Source organism: Phocoena phocoena, chromosome 5, assembly GCF_963924675.1.
Source record: "Phocoena phocoena chromosome 5, mPhoPho1.1, whole genome shotgun sequence".
Classification (NCBI taxonomy): Eukaryota; Metazoa; Chordata; class Mammalia; order Artiodactyla; family Phocoenidae; genus Phocoena; species Phocoena phocoena.
In genome coordinates, this window is record NC_089223.1 from 26851226 (window position 1) to 26869335 (window position 18110).

Consider the following 18110-nt stretch of genomic DNA (forward strand, 5'->3'; position numbering starts at 1 on the left):
GTTTATGGTTTCCTTTGCTGTGCAAAAGCTTTTAAGTTTCATTAGGTCCCATTTGTTTATTTTTGTTTTTATTTCCATTACTCTAGGAGGTGGGAACAAAGGAGATCTTGCTGTGATTTATGTCAAAGAGTGTTCTTCCTATGTTTTCCTCTAAGAGTTTTATACTGTCCGGTCTTACATTTAGGTCTTTAATCCATTTTGAGTTTATTTTTGTGTATGGTGTTAGGGAGTGTTCTAATTTCATTCTTTTACATGTAGCTGTCCAGTTTTCCCAGCACCACTTATTGAAGAGACTGTCTTTTCTCCATTGTATATCCTTGCCTCCTTTGTCATAGATTAGTTGACCATAGGTGCATGGGTTTATCTCTGGGCTTTCTATCCTGTTCCATTCATCTATATTTCTGTTTTTGTGCCAGTACCATACTGTCTTGATTACTGTAGCTTTGTAGTATAGTCTGAAGTCAGGGAGCCTGATTCTTCCAGCTCCGCTTTTTTCCCTCAAGACTGCTTTGGCTGTTCAGGATCTTTTGTGTCTCCATACAAACTTTAAGATTTGTTTTTTTCTAGTTCTGTAAAACTGCCATTGGTAATTTGATAGGGATTGCACTGAATCTGTAGATTGCTTTGGGTAGTACAGTCATTTTCACAATATTGATTCTTCTAATCCAAGAACATGGTATATCTCTCCATCTGTTTGTATCATCTTTAATTTCTTTCATCAGTGTCTTATATCTGCATACAGGTCTTTTGTCTCCCTAAGTAGGTTTATTCCTAGGTATTTTATTCTTTTTTTTGCAATGGTGAATGGGAGTGTTTCCTTAATTTCTCTTTCAGATTTTTCATCATTAGTGTATAGGAATGCAAGAGATTTCTGTGCATTTATTTTGTGTTCTGCACCTTTACCACATTCATTGATTAGCTCTAGTAATTTTCTGGTGGCATCTTTAGGATTCTCTATTATAGTGTCATGTCATCTGCAAACAGTGACAGTTTTACTTCTTCCTTTCCAATTTTTATTCCTTTTATTTCTTTTTCTTTTCTGATTGCCATGGCTAGGATTTCCAAAACTATGTTGAATAATAGTGGTGAGAGTGGACATCCTTGTCTTGTTCCTGATTTTAGAGGAAATGCTTTCAGTTTATCACCATTGAGAATGATGTTTGCTGTGGGTTTGTTGTATATGGCCTTTATTATGTTGAGGTGGGCTCCCTCTATGCCCACTTTCTGGAGAGTTTTTATCATAAATGGGTGTGGAATTTTGTCAGAAGTTTTTCTGCATCTATTGAGATGATCATATGGTTTCTATTCTTCAATTTGTTAATATGGTGTATCACATTGATTGGTATGTATATATTAAAGAATCCTTCCATCCCTGGGATAAATTCCACTTGATCATGGTGTATGATCCTTTCAATATATTGTTGGATTCTGTTTGCTAGTATTTTGTTGAGGATTTTTACATCTAAATTCATCAAAGATACTGGTCTGTAATTTTCTTTTTTTGTAGTATCTTTGTCTGGTTTTCATATCAGGGTGATGGTGGCCTCATAGAATGAGTTTGGGAGTGTTCCTTCCTCTGCAGTTTTTTGGAAGAGTTTCAGAAGGATGGGTGTTAGCTCTTCTCTAAATGTTTGATAGAATTCACCTGTGAAGCCATCTGGTCCTGGACTTTTGTTTGTTGGAAGATTTTTAATCACAGTTTCAATTTCATTACTTGTGATTGGTCTGTTCATATTTTCTATTTCTTCCTGGTTCAATCTTGGAAGGTTATACCTTTCTAAGAATTTGTCCATTTCTTCCAGGTTGTCCATTTTATTGGCATAGAGTTGCTTGTAGTAGTCTCTTAGAATGCTTTGTATTTCTGTGGTGTCTGTTCTAACTTCTCCTTTTGCATTTCTAATTTTATTGATTTGAGTCCTCTCCCTCTTTTTCTTGATGAGTCTGGCTAATGGTTTATCAATTTTGTTTATCTTCCCAAAGAACCAGCTTTTAGTCTTATTGATCTTTGCTATTGTTTTCTTTGTTTCTATTTCATTTATTTCTGCTCTGATCTTTATGATTTCTCTCCTTCTACTAACTTTGGGTTTTGTTTGTTCTTCTTTCTCTAGTTTCTTTAGGTGTAAGTTTAGATTGTTTATTTGAAATTTTTCTTCTTTCTTGAGGTAGGCTTGTATTGCTATAAACTTCCCTCTTAGAACTGCTTTTGCTGCATCCCATAGGTTTTCAATCAATGTATTTTCATTGTCATTTGTCTCTAGGTATTTTTTGATTTCCTCTTTGATTTCTTCAGTGATCTCTTGGTCATGTAGTAGTGTGTTGTTTAGCCTCCATGTGTTTGCATTTTTTACAGATTTTTTTCCTGTAATTGATATCTAGTCTCATAGCGTTGTGGTCTGAAAAGATATTTGATATGATTTCAATTTTCTTAAATTTACCAGTGCTTGATTTGTGACCGAGGATATGATCTAACCTTTGAAATATTCCATGAGGACTTGAGAAGAAAGTGTAATCTGCTGTTTTTGGATAGAATGTCAAATATCAATTAAATGTATCTGGTCTACTGTGTCATTTAAAGCTTGTGTTTCCTTATTAATTTTCTGTCAGGATGATCTGTCGATTGGTGTAAGTGAGGTGTTAAGAGTCCCCCACTATTATTGAGTTACTGTCGATTTCCTCTTCTATAGCTGTTAGCAGTTGCCTTATGTATCAAGGTGCTCTTATGTTGGGTGCATATATATTTATAATTGTTATATCTTCCTCTTGGATTGATCCCTTGATCATTATGCAGTGTCCTTCCTTGTCTCTTGTAACATTCTTTATTTTAAAGTCTTTTATCTGATGTGAGTATTGCTACTCCAGCTTTCTTTTGATTTCCATTGGCATGGAATATCTTTTTCCATTCCATCACTTTCAGTCTGTATGTATCCCTAGGTCTGAAGTAGGTCTCTTGTAGACAGCATATATACGGGTCTTGTTTTTGTATCCATTGAGCAAGCCTGTGTCTTTTGGTTGGAGCATTTAATCCATTCATGCTTAAGGTAATTATTGATATGTGTGTTCCTATTACCATGTTCTTAATTGTTATGGGTTTGTTTTTGTAGGTCCTTTTCTTCTCTTGTGTTTCCCATTTAGAGAAGTTCCTTTAGCATTTGTTGTAGAGCTGGTGTGGTGGTGCTGAATTCTCTTAGGTTTTGCTTATCTGTAAAGCTTTTGAGTTTTCTGTTGAATCTGAATGAGATCCTTGCTGGTAGAGTAATCTTGGTTGTAGGTTCTTCCCTTTCATCACTTTAAGTATATCATGCCTCTCCCTTCTGGCTTGTAGAGTTTCTGATGAGAAATCAGCTGTTAACCTTATGGGAGTTCCCTTGTATGTTATTTGTCATGTTTCCCTTGTTGCTTTCAATAATTTTTCTTTGTCTTTAATTTTTGTCAATTTGATTACTGTGTGTCTCGGTGTGTTTCTCCTTGGGTTTATCCTGCCTGGGACTCTCTGTGCTTCCTGGACTTGGGTGGCTATTTTCTTTCCTATGTTAGGGAAGTTTTTGACTATAATCTCTGCAACTATTTTCTCAGGTCCTTTCTCTCTCTCTCTTCTCCTTCTGGGACCCCTATAATACAAATGTTGTTACATTTAATGTTGTCCCAGAGGTCTCTTAGGCTGTCTTCATTTTTTTCATTCTTTTTTCTTTATTCTGTTCTGTGGCAGTGAATTCCACCATTCTGTCTTCCAGGTCACTTATCCATTTTTCTGCCTCAGTTATTCTCCTATTGATTCCCTCTAGTGTATTTTTCATTTCAGTTGTTGTATCGTTCATCTCTGTTTGTTTGTTCTTTAATTCTTCTAGGCCTTTGTTAAACATTTCTTGCATCTTCTTGATCTTTGCCTCCATTCTTTTTACAAGGTCCTGTATCATCTTCACTATCATTATTCTGAATTCTTTTTCTGGAAGGTTGCCTATCTCCACTTCATTTAGTTGTTTTTCTGGGGTTTTATCTTGTTCCTCATCTGTTACATAGCCCTCTGCCTTTTCATCTTGAGTGTCTTTCTGTGATTGCGGTTTTTGTTCCACAGGCTGCAGGATTGTAGTTCTTGCTTCTGTGTCTGCCCTCTGGTGGATGAGGCTATCTAAGAGGCTTGTACAAATTTCCTGATGGGAGGTACTGGTGGTGGGTAGAGCTGAGTGTTGCTCTGGTGGGCAGAGCTCATTAAAACTTTAATCTGCTTGGCTGTTGATGGGTTGGACTGGGTCCCCTCCCTGAGGTGACCCAACACTGGAGCCTACCTGGCTCTTTGGTGGGGCTAATGGAGGGCTCTCGGAGGGCTCACACCAAGGAGTACATCCCAGAACTTCTGCCACCAGTGTCCTTGTCCTCACGGTGAGCCAGCTGCCCCTCGCCTCTGCAGGAGACCCTCCAACACTAGCAGGTAGGTGTGGTTCAGTCTCCTATGGGGTCACTGCTCCTTCCCCCTGGGTCCTGATGCACAGAGTACTTTGTGTGTGCCCTCCAAGAGTGGCGTCTCCATTTCCCCAAGCCCTGTCCAAGTCCTGCAGTCAAATCCCACTAGCCTTCAAAGATTGATTCTCTAGGAATTCCTCCTCCCATTGCCGGACCCCCAGGTTGGGAAGCCTGATGTGGAGCTCAGAACCTTCAGTCCAGTGGGTGGACTTGTGTGGTATAAGTGTTCTCAGGTTTGTGAGTCACCCACCCAGAGGTTATGGGATTTGATTTGATTGTGATTGCGCCCCTCCTACCATCTCACTGCAGCTTCTCCTTTGTCTTTGGATGTGGGGTCTCTTTTTTGCTGAGTTCCGGTGTCTTCCTGTCGATGACTGTTCAGCAGTTAGTTGTGATTCCAGTGCTCTCGCAAGAGGGAGTCCAACTGCATTTTTTAAGACCCTCCCTGTTTTTGATGTTTTGTAGTTTCCCTACCAAGTTGTTTTTGTTTTTAGTCCAGCTTCATTTACAGGGTGCCTCAATCTGTTGACTTGTGTCTTTGATCAGTTCTGAAAAGTTCTCAGCCATAAGCTTCTGCTTTTGCCCTTCCTCTACTCTCCTGTAACTTTTAAGTATGTTAGACCTTCTGATTCTGTTCTATTCTTTGTAACTCTCTTTCATGTTTGTCTCTTTGTCTCAGCCTTTATTACATTATGGCCAATTTCTTCAGATACATCTTCCAGTTCATTAATTCTCCACAGCTTTCAAAGGTACCTAATTGACTGTTTAATACATTTGCATAGTCACCCTACTGGTCTCAGGTTTGATTTGACAATCAGCTCATAGAACACTACAGGTTTAACCCAACTTCTACTTAATTTAGCTTTGTAAAGAGTATGGGACCAGAAGCACAGTGTAGCCCAGGCATGTTCATGAAAAGGTCTGACAAGCCCAAGTGCAGCTGCCACACCCACCTCCACAGGGGCACACTTAGTTGTCAGTGGCAGTGAGCCGCTTCAGCACAGAGAAGGCTCTCAGCACATAGAACCTGATCCGTTTTTCATTCAGTCCTAGTAACCCAGTGCCTCAGGGTCTGTATATCAGGCTCATTCTTCTCAGTCTAGATGTAGTTCTTAAATTAGGGGATTTATAATACATAAACTTGACGGAGGAGTGCTAAATAAACATTTGCACTCAGAGCATCATCGTTTCCCAAGGAGGCTTACACAGGTGGTCAAATAGAGAGCCTTTTTTTTGATAGTTGTTGTTTTGGGACTTTTTTGCTTTGTTTCTGTTTGTTACTCCTTGTGAATTTTCCCCTACATTAAGTGACCTCAGTGATAAAAACTGTTTTATGTACGATAGGGTCTCTGTTTTGTTCTTTCAGAGTATCTAGTCAGTGATACTCTCTGGAATTATATATATATGTGTGTATATATATATATATATATATATATATATATATATATATATATATATATAAATCCAAACTTGAAACTGAATCCTAAATGTAAATAATATTTTCTAAATATGGTTTCATATATGCAACCCTACACGTAATTTATTTGTTACTTGGTTTTTCTTGCAGAAATACACAGGGACCCACTTTCATTCTTTTTGTTCCTGTTCTGTGCCGCACTATTCAGGAATTTGAGACTGGACATAGGAAGGGAGATCTTTCAGAAGATGTAGTTGTTACACAATTTAAAAAATAGTATTTAGATAATTTGTATGCTACCATCCCCATTCTTCTCAAGTAGCCATTTAGATTGACTAAATTAAAAGAATTAAGTATAAATGTGGCATCATTTGTGAAAGTGATTTTAATTTGGGGGCTTTGGAGAAAGCTTGATACTAGTGAAATGAGTAGGTGAAATGCTAAGTTCTTTTTCTTTGGCAGAGTCTTGCTGTTCAGATGCAAACTGGGTGTATTACAATATACAGTTGTCAGACCATTCACCACCATCGTTGCTTTGTAAGTGCACAGAACTTATATTATTATTTATTTTTCAAAAATTCTCATGCTTTTACTTAGTGGGACAACTGAGTAGAAAAGCATGTAAAGAGCATTACTTGTTTATAACACATCTAGTCTGGTATGAAAACACAGTATATAGAAATCCTACTATATTATAATAAATAAGGTGACCATGTATAGACAAGGAATCACCACAGGATTATTCTAAATATATTCTCTGGAGATTTCTGGAAAGCATTATCAAATATTCTTTTTCAAGTATTAACGTTCACACGGCTTTACAGAAACATCTAGTATGTAAAGTGTACCACTATAGATTCATTACATGCTTTTATTTTCTAAATGAGTACTGTATTCTAAAGAAGAAAACATATTTTTCTTTTTAAAAAATTCTGTCAAGTCTTAGCACTTCAGGTAAAATGGGGTATCATTAAGCTACCTGGTAAAACTATTCCCTAAAAATTTAAGAACATCAAATAGTTTAAAGCAGGTAGAGTGTGTATTTTATCTGCTAGCTATACAAGCATTTTGTCTGTTAACAGAGGAAGAATGGAAAGAAAGGTGAAAGAAGCATTCAATTCTTTATTCTGCTTCTGTGCTAGCAATTCTTTAGTGACATTTGCCTTGGAATTAAAACTAATTCACTTATTTATGAAGGCATGCATTATTTCTCTGCTGTTTAGAAATTGGGTAATCAAGACAAGTTAATACTTAGATCTGGGTCATCATAAAAGTTGCCTCCAAGACAGTTTGGGAGAAAAAATTATAGTTGTAGTTATAGACCTGCATTATATGTTTTTAACAATCTTTTTAAAATTAGGCAGCATCATTTTTTTGAATCTAATAATTACCCTTTCTAGTTCAATGTTATGTCTTTTGGATTTCCTTCAAATTGGAGGAATAGTAATATGGTAACATTTCTAGAAAAATGTTTTTCTTTTAATTTTTGAACAACCTCTATGGCCAAAATCAAGTGACTATCTACAGGATCTTTGAAATAAACTAACTTCTAAATTTAAGTATTGCTGTCATTGCTGTATTTTAAAATGTATTTTTGATTTAGTTATTCATAAAGTTGTCTCATTTTTACCATATTTTAGAATCTGTGAGCTGCTTGGTATATATGATGAAGGGAACTTTAGCTTTTCAAATGCTTGGACTTACTTGGTTATAATAAATAATATGTCACAGTTGGTAAGTAAATACTCATCTTAACTGTACTGAATTTAGATCTATAGCGCTAAATTTTTTTAGGGAAAGTCTCTGGAATAAAGCTTAATTGTAACTTTAATATTGAACTTCATCTGTAGGAAGAACTTGAAACCTTAACATATATCTTTATACATATATAAACATATAATATCTTTGTTGATTACCTGGTGATTTATACACTGACTCGTTGATTATGTTTTTTCATTTGGTTCTGGTATTCATTGCATAGTTATATGGATATGTCATAAATAAAAACACAATGCTCTCCTTTTAAATAAAAAGCACATATCCTAGGCATATTCAGTAAGAAAAATGTTTTATTGGTATATGACAGTACAGGGTTTGAATTAAAATGGGAGAATAAAATTCTCTCATATAATTGGAATTGAAAATTGAGAATGCCAAGTTTTTAAAAATGATGTTATAGAAACTGAAACGCTCCAAAGATATAACTGTTGGATCCTTTCAACTTAAGAATGTGGGGCTTCCCTGGTGGCGCAGTGGTTGAGAGTCTGCCTGCCGATGCAGGGGACACAGGTTCGTGCCCCAGTCCGGGAAGATCCCACATGCCGTGGAGCAGCTGGGCCCGTGAGCCATGGCTGCTGAGCCTGCCTGTCCGGAGCCTGTGCTCCGCAACGGGAGGGGCCACAACAGTGAGAGGCCCGTGTACCAAAAAAAAAAAAAAAACAAAAAAACAGGAATGTGCATTTTATTGAAAATCTTTCATTAATGCTTTCAGCAAAATAATAGTTTAGGTGCAATGGCATGCATGTGTGGTATTAGAAATTTATAATAAAAATCAAATGCTTGTGTATTCAAAGCTTTTCCATATGTTCATATTCTCTGGAACCAGTAATTCCACTTCTGGGAATGCCTCAAGAAATGGCCAGAAGTACTTTTGCTTTCAGTGTGTTTGTATATAAAGCCTATTGTTTGTTAATTGCAAAAGCCTGGAAACAGTCCAACTAGTTAAATATACTATGTACCTTCCATTGGCCAAAACACTAGGCAGTTATTTAATGAAATATATGGAAAAGGGCACTGTAAGTGGAAAAAAAAAATCAGGCAACAAAATTTCATATTTAGTTGGTTATACCTGCTAAAACCCACCTTATGTGTAGAAAGAAATGGTTGGATGATGGGACTATGCTTTCATATTCTAAAATAATTTAAATGAGCATTTTATAATAGGAAAAAGTAAACTTTTAGGGAAATGTTCATTGTTATGCAATACTACGCTAATTACAACTGATTTCTAAAAATAGTTAATGTCTTGAGCATTTATCTTTAAAAAGTAAATTCAGCTGGATTAACATACTGCCCTCAAGAAAAATGGTTTCCCTGATTCCTTACTTTCCCATTTCATGGTCACAGTTTTATTGAAGTAGTACTTATTTAATGTGTTCACTTATAAATAATATGCATACAATTAGTAGTTAGTAAGCTCAGCCCTTATACAACGAACGGTAATTTGTGTATAAAAGCCATTAACAAGCAGATAGATGTTTTTATTTTGGTTGAATGAGAGCCTTTTCTTCCACTCATGGCAGTCACTTGTTCATTGTGTTCTTTGTGGGCTCCTGTAAGTGAACACTGAAAACCATTTTCAGGGAAGATGTTATACATCTCTTCTGAGAAATTTCATACTGTATATATTCATCCACAGTAAAATATAAAAGCTTGTTGTCAATCTAAAAATAGCAAAATAAAGCGTAGAAAATTTTGCCTGAAACATTACTCTGTACCAGGTCTCTGGTCTATAACTTTAATATCAGTATCTCTAATACCATATTTAGTTATTCTTATTTAAGAACTTTGTTTGTTTCTAGTTTGCCATGTATTGTCTCCTCCTGTTTTATAAAGTACTGAAGGAAGAACTGAGTCCAATCCAACCTGTTGGCAAATTTCTTTGTGTAAAGCTGGTGGTTTTTGTTTCTTTTTGGTAAGTGTTGCTTTCTCTTAAATGTTCTCATTTTCTAAAGGGCAATAAAACTGTTGATTCGGAAGGATTTTTAAAAGTCTTAATACGGAAGATGAATTAAAATGTCTACTTAGCTTTCAAAAAGTTCATTCTTTTAGCCCTTCTTGGTTTTTTATAAAGAAATAATTAGATGGTCACTGTAACATTTATAAAAAGAAAACAGTTTGAGACACTAAATGTCTCAACACTAAGGGAATCATTAAAAAAAATCGTGGTCTCTTTATATAAAAGAATACAGTTTGGAAGATAAACATCATGTAGAATATTTAATGTGAGGAAATGTTCATTAGTAAAAATACTGTTTAAAACAGAGGGCAAAACTATACATGGTCCCAGTTTAGTAAAGGCGTGGGTGATAGGGGCCTAGAAACAAATACACCAAATTTAACAATATACAAATAATACAAAAAGGGGGGAAAGAAAAATCCCTGAAATCCTACCACCCAGCATGAATGATTGACATTGTGGTCCCCATCATTTTATCTAACTCCACAGAAATACAAATACATACTATAAAAACTTGTAGAACTCAGTGATACATTTAGTATATTGCAGTCATAGTTCTTTGTAAGAACAGTGAGGATGTAATTTTGTTTGGGTCTTTTGTTTTCACCTCATATAGTATTGATATGTGGATAGAGCTTTTTAACCAATCTCCCATTGACATTTAGGTTGTTTCTAATTTTTCTTTACCATTACAAGCAATATTGAAGGGAATATTCTTGGATATAGATCTGTGAAAGCTTATCTAACTATCTCATTTTAGCTGTTTAAATTTCACCTAGGGGCAGATGCCTAGATTTGCTTGAAATGCTCAGTATGACTCCCCATCTTGGAGTCAGACCCCTTCTGAGTTTGTCTCTAGTTCCAGGACTTCAAACAAGACTGGTTTCAAAATGTTCTTTAAAATAATCTGAGTAATCAATTGATACGTGCATAAATAACATTTAAGTATCTGTTCTTTATTTCATTTTAAATTCCAGTTGTACAAGGTGTTAGGCATTGTCTATGTGTAGGAAGAACTTAAAAGCTAACTACTGTGCACACTTTCAAAACAAAAAAAGACTATAAACCACGTACTGAAGTTCTAAGAACACATAATCAAAATTCATGTGATGAAACTGTACTAGAAGTAAATTTGTAAAACAAGTATATTTAATATAGGTACACAGTGTCTTCAGGAATACACTGTAAAGGCAGGGTGGCGGTGGTCCACAGGTTGTGCTGGGGTTTAACTTTTTAAATGGCATATTTTTAAAGCAACTGCTCATTTTATGCTTGATATAGATTTGGCGTTTACCTTTTCCTAACATATAGGCAAGCAGTAGTTATTGCTTTGTTGGTAAAAGTTGGCGTTATTTCTGAAAAGCATACGTGGGAATGGCAAACAGTAGAAGCTGTGGCCACAGGACTCCAGGTAAGTAATGCTCTCTCTGAATTCAACAGAACTTTACTACTTGTTAAGCATTTTTACATGTTATCTCCTCAGCCTGACCACATGCAGGCTATGGAGCTACTGCTATCCTCACTTCACATGTGAGGAAATGGGGGAACCCTAGAAAAATTGGTCACAGTTACTAATTTGTAGTAGAAGCAGGAACAGAACCTAGATTTTGTTATTCCTACTCTATTTCACTTTATGCATTTCTCCTCTAAGTCCTTGGACAGTGGAAGAGAATGCATTGTACTTGGCAAAGAAGTACTTGATTGAGGTAGTGCAAAATAGAGTTAAACTTTTGGCGTTTTGTGTTTTGTTTTTTTTTTTTTTGAAGAGGTCAAAAATCATTTTGGGAAATGAAAAAATGAATACAGTCTTGTGGGAAAAAAACAGCTGTTGGTACTTAAGTACTTTTGAAAAGAGAGAAAGATAGTGCTTTCCCTTTTGACCTGCAAAACTAGATTTAGACTCCAACATGGCTGACATTGTTGATATTGTTGTAGGACTTTATCATCTGTATTGAGATGTTCCTTGCTGCTATCGCTCATCACTACACTTTCTCATATAAACCGTATGTCCAAGAAGCAGAAGAGGGCTCATGCTTTGACTCCTTTCTTGCCATGTGGGATGTTTCAGATATTAGGGATGATATTTCTGAACAAGTAAGGCATGTTGGTAAGTACCAGCCATTTAATTCATTCGAATAGGCTATTGTAGTTCTCCTATCAGGTCTTGTTTAAGAGGTGAAAAGACTTCATGTAAAGCAGTACCACAGTAAGGCTCTCCAAACTGGGAGGAGGGAAGCGGGGACCTTATTTTTAGCACGGCAAGTTTATAGTGGTAAAAATAACCAAACTTTTGGCTAACTCAGAAACCTTTATGTTACTTTAAAGGAAGGACAGTCATGGGACATCCTAGGAAAAAGTTTTTTCCTGAGGATCAAGATCAAAATGAACACACAAGCCTGTTATCATCGTCATCACAAGATGCAATTTCCGTTGCCTCTTCTGTGCCACCTTCACCCATGGGTCACTATCAAGGGTTTGGACACACTGTGACTCCCCAGACTACACCTACTACAGCTAATGTATCTGATGACATATGTATTGATACTACAGGAGAGAAAAAAGACCCTTCAGATAAGTCCGTGGCCTCCTGAACAGTGTGCAGAAGCTGTGCTACTACCACGTTATTTCGTTACCTGGTATCCCATTGCTCAGGATTCTGTGCTTGGGACAAGCCGTTAATGATGGAAAATTTCAGCAAAATGGCAAAACCCAGGTACGACTACTGGATTCATACAACTAGGTTTTGTATACCACAGATAACCAGTCTAAATATCCTAGACTTAGACTTGACTTCGTAACACTACAGAGTATCACGTACCCAAATGGAAGAAATGATTACTAAACGTTCTCGACATTACAGTGCTCTGTCGAGAGGAGGACGTTAAAAAAAAAAGTGCTTTCTACCACCGCTGCATGAACATAATGCTCTGGGACTAGCGGGAAGTGAATTCCGAAACACGAATTAGTGGAACTGAATCATAATCGATCATGTGCCGTATATGCTTACCTGACAGTTATTCCTCCATTTCTCAACTGGATGTCTTTCAATAAATAAGAATTTCTCATTTATTTTCTGCAACTTTTTATATCTCTCATTCTTTCAACATAGACCCTTAGTGTGATCACAAAAAGTCCATGATTGGAGGCACAGCAGAAAAAAATTAAGTCCAAAAAATTAAAGGGTTGAAAATCATATACCTACAATGAAAGAGGCCTGTATCTTACATTCCTACTAGGAGAAATATCTGACCTAATCTATTAATCTTAAAACAACTACTGTCTAAAAATCATATTTGCACCAATGTGAACAGATTAATAGGTTATCCAGGACTTTGAGATGAAAAGAATAAAGTGGATGGAAGAGTGGAAGAATAAATAAGAAACTTGTGATAGAAACAGAGCCTGCTTTTCCTCAGTGCTACTAAAGGGGTCAGCAAATGTAAATCTCAGCTGAGTCATCTTAATTATTTATCAAACCACAGTCAGAAGACTTACAGATGCTATTTGGGAGAAATTTATTACTTAGGACGGAGTTCCTCTAATTGTTAATCACAGCCCATTGGGTCTAACATTTTACACTGAAAATAAATACAGAAAGGGCCAGAGCGGTATGTTGCAAATAGCAAGTATAAGTATCATTTCTCAAAACCTATGCTTTATATATTTAAGCGCATACACACATACACACACACACGTACATAAACATACCTACTGGTTCACAGTAATTAGAAACAAAGTTTTTATTCTGTCCATTACTATAAACTAAACATTTCTATTGAAAATAAAGTTGGGCAGTATAAGAGGCAAGGAGAATAGGCAGTGTGAAAAGAAGGTACACCTTATTTTCTGTGTGGCTAACCTACAGAGAGCACACAGTATATACAAGGCATGATAATCTTCTTCCTTATTAATCTCCCTATTTCAAGTCTTTAAAATCTGGACTAATTATTTTTTTCTTTCTGTGTATGCAAATCAAAACTTTGAAAAATACTGGTTTAGGTTTAACTCTTCCTTGAACTTAATTTATCAGCTTAAAATTTTTTCTTTGCCAAAGGTAGACCACGAAAAGTGCTGCCTCCTAAGATTTTATTTTGTCCCTCTTTTACTCTTTTAATTACATTTAGTCTAGAGCTTAAATTCTTACTCAGGTTTGCATACCCAAAACACAAAAACTGAGACGGAGGTTCAGAAGTATTTCACTATTTGCAAGAAGCAAGCTTGGAATTTACAGATAACCATAAACCCTCAGTCTAAAGTGGAAGCCAACTTTTTGAGGTAGCCCCACTATAAGTTTGGATTTGAGAAAAATAGCCAAGATGCCTAAAAACTGAAAATGAGCCTCAAATTTCCTTATATTTATAGCTCTAGAGTACGAACTAACAGGTTTGGCAAAATTTAATCTATAGTAAGTAAAACCAAGCAATAAAAAGTTTCCTAATTTGAAAAATTAATGACAGCCTTTTCCAGTAAGGAAGTCTGCAGCAATATTTTTGTAATCATGCTACTCTTTAATTTAGGATCTTTTAAATACACTTTATTAATGTCAGTTTTTAAAAAATATTTGACCATTACAAGGACTTAAATCTTTGTACCTCCATTCTATGATTACAATCCCACTACTGATTCAGACTAGAACTGTGTACTTGCTGCTCTACTTCCACCTTTTTTCATTAGAAAACTGCTCTTCATTGCTTTACTGTGATGCTGACGTTGCTTTTGTGGTGCTGGACGTTGAGTACAAGTTCATCTCCCACTTCCACCTGGATGGGATTATCTAAAACAACTGCAGCTTGTTTCCAGTGGGAGGCTTCACTGGAAGTATCCAACCTAATCTCATCGTCAAGGTACATATGATACCAAAAGGGAATGGCAGTCACTTGTCCAGATTTACATATGCATACCTAGGAAAATTAAGAAATCATGAAAATTTCATCAGAGTAAACAGAGCAGACTTGGATAAGTCTTTGTCTTTGTAGCTTTAGATCCAAATTTTATAAAGGAATATATCTAATCACCCAATTCAAATTAATACCAACCTGTTTTATTCACTAATATTTACCCAAGCCCATGTTTGGATATTGTTCAGAAAATTTAAGTCTTCAAAGGAAGTGGCTAAAACTATTTTATGTATGTAAAGTAGTATATAGTTTAAGATAATTCTGAATAGGACAAGAGTAATCATTTTATATTACCTTTACTTCTCTGTTAGAGGTGTTCAAATACGGCGTCATTAAGTCTAGTCTTAAGAGTTCCACCGGTTTGCTTAAAGGTATACAGGGCAGTGAGGATAGGTCCAAAAATACACGTATAGGTACCTAAAGAAAGTATAAAATTTTCACTTTTACTCAATTCTTTTTTTGACCAAGTCTCGTTAAGTTTCCTGCTTTGTACTTCACTCAGTATGATATAGTGCTTTTGACATCTATTACCTCATTTAATTCCCACATCAACCTTAAGGCATAAGGACTTCCATGATTCCGTTTTACAGGAAGAATGAACAAACCAAGGTTTTAGGCTGGTTAAATAATTTTCTGTGATTTCAATTATCTATAGATTCTTCACTTGGAATGAAAGCAAATTTTTACTTAACCAGGCAGCTCCAAAAAGTTTAAGCCAAGGATGTGCTTATGTGTGAAAGATGAACTAATAAGCAGTACAGTAAGCCCCCTACGTATGATCAAGTTCCGTTCCAAAAGCACATTTGTAAGTCCAACCAAGTTAGCCTAGGTACCCCCCCCTAACACAATCAGCTAAATAGCACTGCACTTAATAGGTTTATAACACTGGTCACACAGATAATGCATAAAAAACAAGCACAGAAAATAAAGAGAACATTTTTAATATTATAGTACGGTACCTTGAAAAAACGATCCAGTAATGTCTGCGTAGTAGCTCTTTTTTTCTCATCACGGATGAAACAGTGGCACTGGATTGCATTCTGAATGGCTGCTGCAACCTTCGTGGTACCGTTCTACATTCGAGTCCTCTGCCTCAAAAATTAACAGTGCCCCCCCAAATAAAGAAGATTCCCCTTGCCACTTCCTGCACTGTGAATCTCTTCCGTTCTTCAGTCTCTTCTTCCTCTTGTCTCTCTTTGTCCTTTCTCTGGGTCGAAGAGAATTCAGGAAATTCCCGGGCAGCTACCGTATCCGTACTCACTGCCTTGCCAGTTTTACACTGTGAAGGTTGGCTCTAGCCTTGAACCGATGAAACCAGCCATGGCTGGCATTAAAAGATGTGCCCTCTGATTCTTCCCCATGTTTCTTCTTCAAGTCTTCATAAAGGCTTCTAACTTTCTCTTGCATCAGCATTAAGCTGAGTGGGACTCGACACTGATGCCGATCCTGCCTCCACACGCTGAGAAGTTTCTCCATCTCCTCCATCACTTTTCCACGCTGCTTCTTCGATATTATTGACATCATCGGCACAGCAGACCTCACATGTTCCATGATCTTGTCCTTTTTCTTTAGAATCATGCTGATGGTTGAATGATTCACGTTATAAGAATGAGTGATGTCTACCGTCTTTTCGCCTCACTCCACTTTCAACTGTTTTCTCTTTTGTTTCCATTGTTATCCCTTGGTGCCTTCTTAACAGTACCTGCTACATCACCGCTGCTTTGACGCTTGCTTCCAGACATCTGGGCTTGAAATAAAGATACTGTACCACGGTACTCTATACAGTACTGTAAAGTACACAAAAGCACAACCACTTGTAGAGGATGCACGCACGTGACAACGTACGCCAGACACATGAACTAACAAGTGATTGGACATGCGAACGCACGTTCGCATCTTTGAAAGTTCGCAACTTGAAGGTTCATATGTAGGGGACTTACTGTACAACATTAATTATTGAACTGTTTGAGCAAATATGCCAAATTCAGCCAAACAGCTAATAGTGGATTTCATTTTGAAAATAGGTTATTTATCTAGAAGGCAGTGGTTCTCAACTTCGACTGCAAATTAAAATCACCTAAGGAGCTTTGAAAAAGTCCAACTGCTCAGGCCACACCTCAGATCCATCTGGAGTTGGGATCCAGATACCAGTAGTTCTGAGTACAGTCAAGGTTGAGAACCACTGCTATAAACTGTTCCATCAATTTTAGTAGCAATGGAAACTTCCTACTAATAACTTTTAGCCTTCTCATTTGAAATAGAAAGGAAACTGTTTAAAAAGTGTTCTCTTTCCTTTGAATAAAATATTAGAGAGCAACTGTTCATGCCTCTCCCTGGGCATCCTTGAAGGCATCCAACCTTTCCTCTACATGAAAACAGCAATGCCCTGCCATTTCCAGGACTCTTGCTCTGTATCCCTATTTGTATCAGTCATCAGAAGAACAGCCCTAGATTCCTGTGTCACCTCTCATCACCTGCACTCTAATCCCCACACAGCTGTACCCGTCCCTCATAATCTGTCCTCACTTGTTTCTTAGCCTACTGGCCACTCCTGTCATCTTTGCTAATTCCTTCTTAGATTTCCAATGTAGAGCTCATAACTTTGTGAGTTCTCTAGAATTTAGTTCTCAGCCCTCTTCTCTTTCTACACATCCCCAAGGTGACTGCATCCCATTATTCTAGCTTTAAATATCATCTACCAAATCTGACTGCCAAATTTACATCTCCAGGCTAGCTATTTCTCTGAATTCTCATCCAACTGCTTAATGACCCCATAAAAACGTTAAGCGCAACCTGGTCCTCCTGTTATTTTCCCCATATCAGTAAATGGCAACTGTCCTTCCAGGCGCTTTCTCATACCCCATGTCCCATCTATCACAAAACCTACCTTCAAAACACATCAACCATCTGACCCCTTTGCACCACATCCATTGCTACCACTCTAGTCTAAGTCACTACCACCTCTCTCCTGGATTACTGCAGTGACCCTACGCTTCAGCCGGCTCTCCATGGTGGTCTACTCCCAATACAGCAGCCATAGCAAGCCTTTCAAAACAAGTCACACCTTATCACTCCTCTGGTCGATGCCCTCCAGTTGTTTTCCACCCCTTTCAGAGTAAAAGCCAAAACCTTCACCATGACCTCTACAGGAGGCTCTACAGGATCTGGCTCCTAATACTTTTCTCACTGCATCCTTCACCCGACTCTCCCTCATGGTTTCCTGCTGTTTCTGAATACTCCAATCATGCTCTTGCCTCAGGTCTTTGCACTTGTTGATCCTTTGACTTGTATATGGTTTGCTTCCTTATTTCTCTCTGGTCTCTGCTTAAATATCACTTATCCTTGAGTCCTCTCCTTAGGCATTACCTAAATAAAATAGAATATCCCATCCCTCCAACTCCCATTCTCCTCTAGCCTTCTCACTCCTCACCATCTATCATACTAATCTTTCTACTCCTTTGTTTACTGTCCATCTCTTGTCTCTTTATCGTCAATTGGAATGTTAGCTCCATGATATGTGAAAAATATATCAGCCATGAAACATAAGCTGTGAAGGAAAGGAGGATATGAGATGGGAGGCAGGGTGAAAAGATGGCAG

The 18110-nt window shown here is 37.1% G+C and overlaps 2 protein-coding genes across 2 annotated transcripts in view; one reads left to right on the plus strand and one right to left on the minus strand.

Moving 5' to 3' along the window:
- Nucleotides 1–12693, plus strand: part of TMEM184C (transmembrane protein 184C) — a 31890-nt gene extending 19197 nt beyond the window's left edge. The window contains exons 5-10 of the mRNA XM_065877786.1: nt 6338–6412; nt 7516–7609; nt 9457–9569; nt 10926–11025; nt 11550–11721; nt 11940–12693. Coding sequence (XP_065733858.1) covers nt 6338–6412; nt 7516–7609; nt 9457–9569; nt 10926–11025; nt 11550–11721; nt 11940–12205 — 820 coding nt within the window. The 3' untranslated portion in view covers nt 12206–12693. The remainder of the gene's footprint in view (nt 1–6337; nt 6413–7515; nt 7610–9456; nt 9570–10925; nt 11026–11549; nt 11722–11939) is intronic.
- A 652-nt stretch (nt 12694–13345) lies between these two features.
- PRMT9 (protein arginine methyltransferase 9) overlaps nt 13346–18110 on the minus strand; it is a 30425-nt gene continuing 25660 nt past the window's right edge. Inside the window, exons 11-12 of the mRNA XM_065877747.1 lie at nt 14807–14929; nt 13346–14515 (exon numbers count right to left, since the gene is read on the minus strand). Of these exons, the coding sequence (XP_065733819.1) occupies nt 14300–14515; nt 14807–14929 (339 nt within the window). The 3' untranslated portion in view covers nt 13346–14299. The remainder of the gene's footprint in view (nt 14516–14806; nt 14930–18110) is intronic.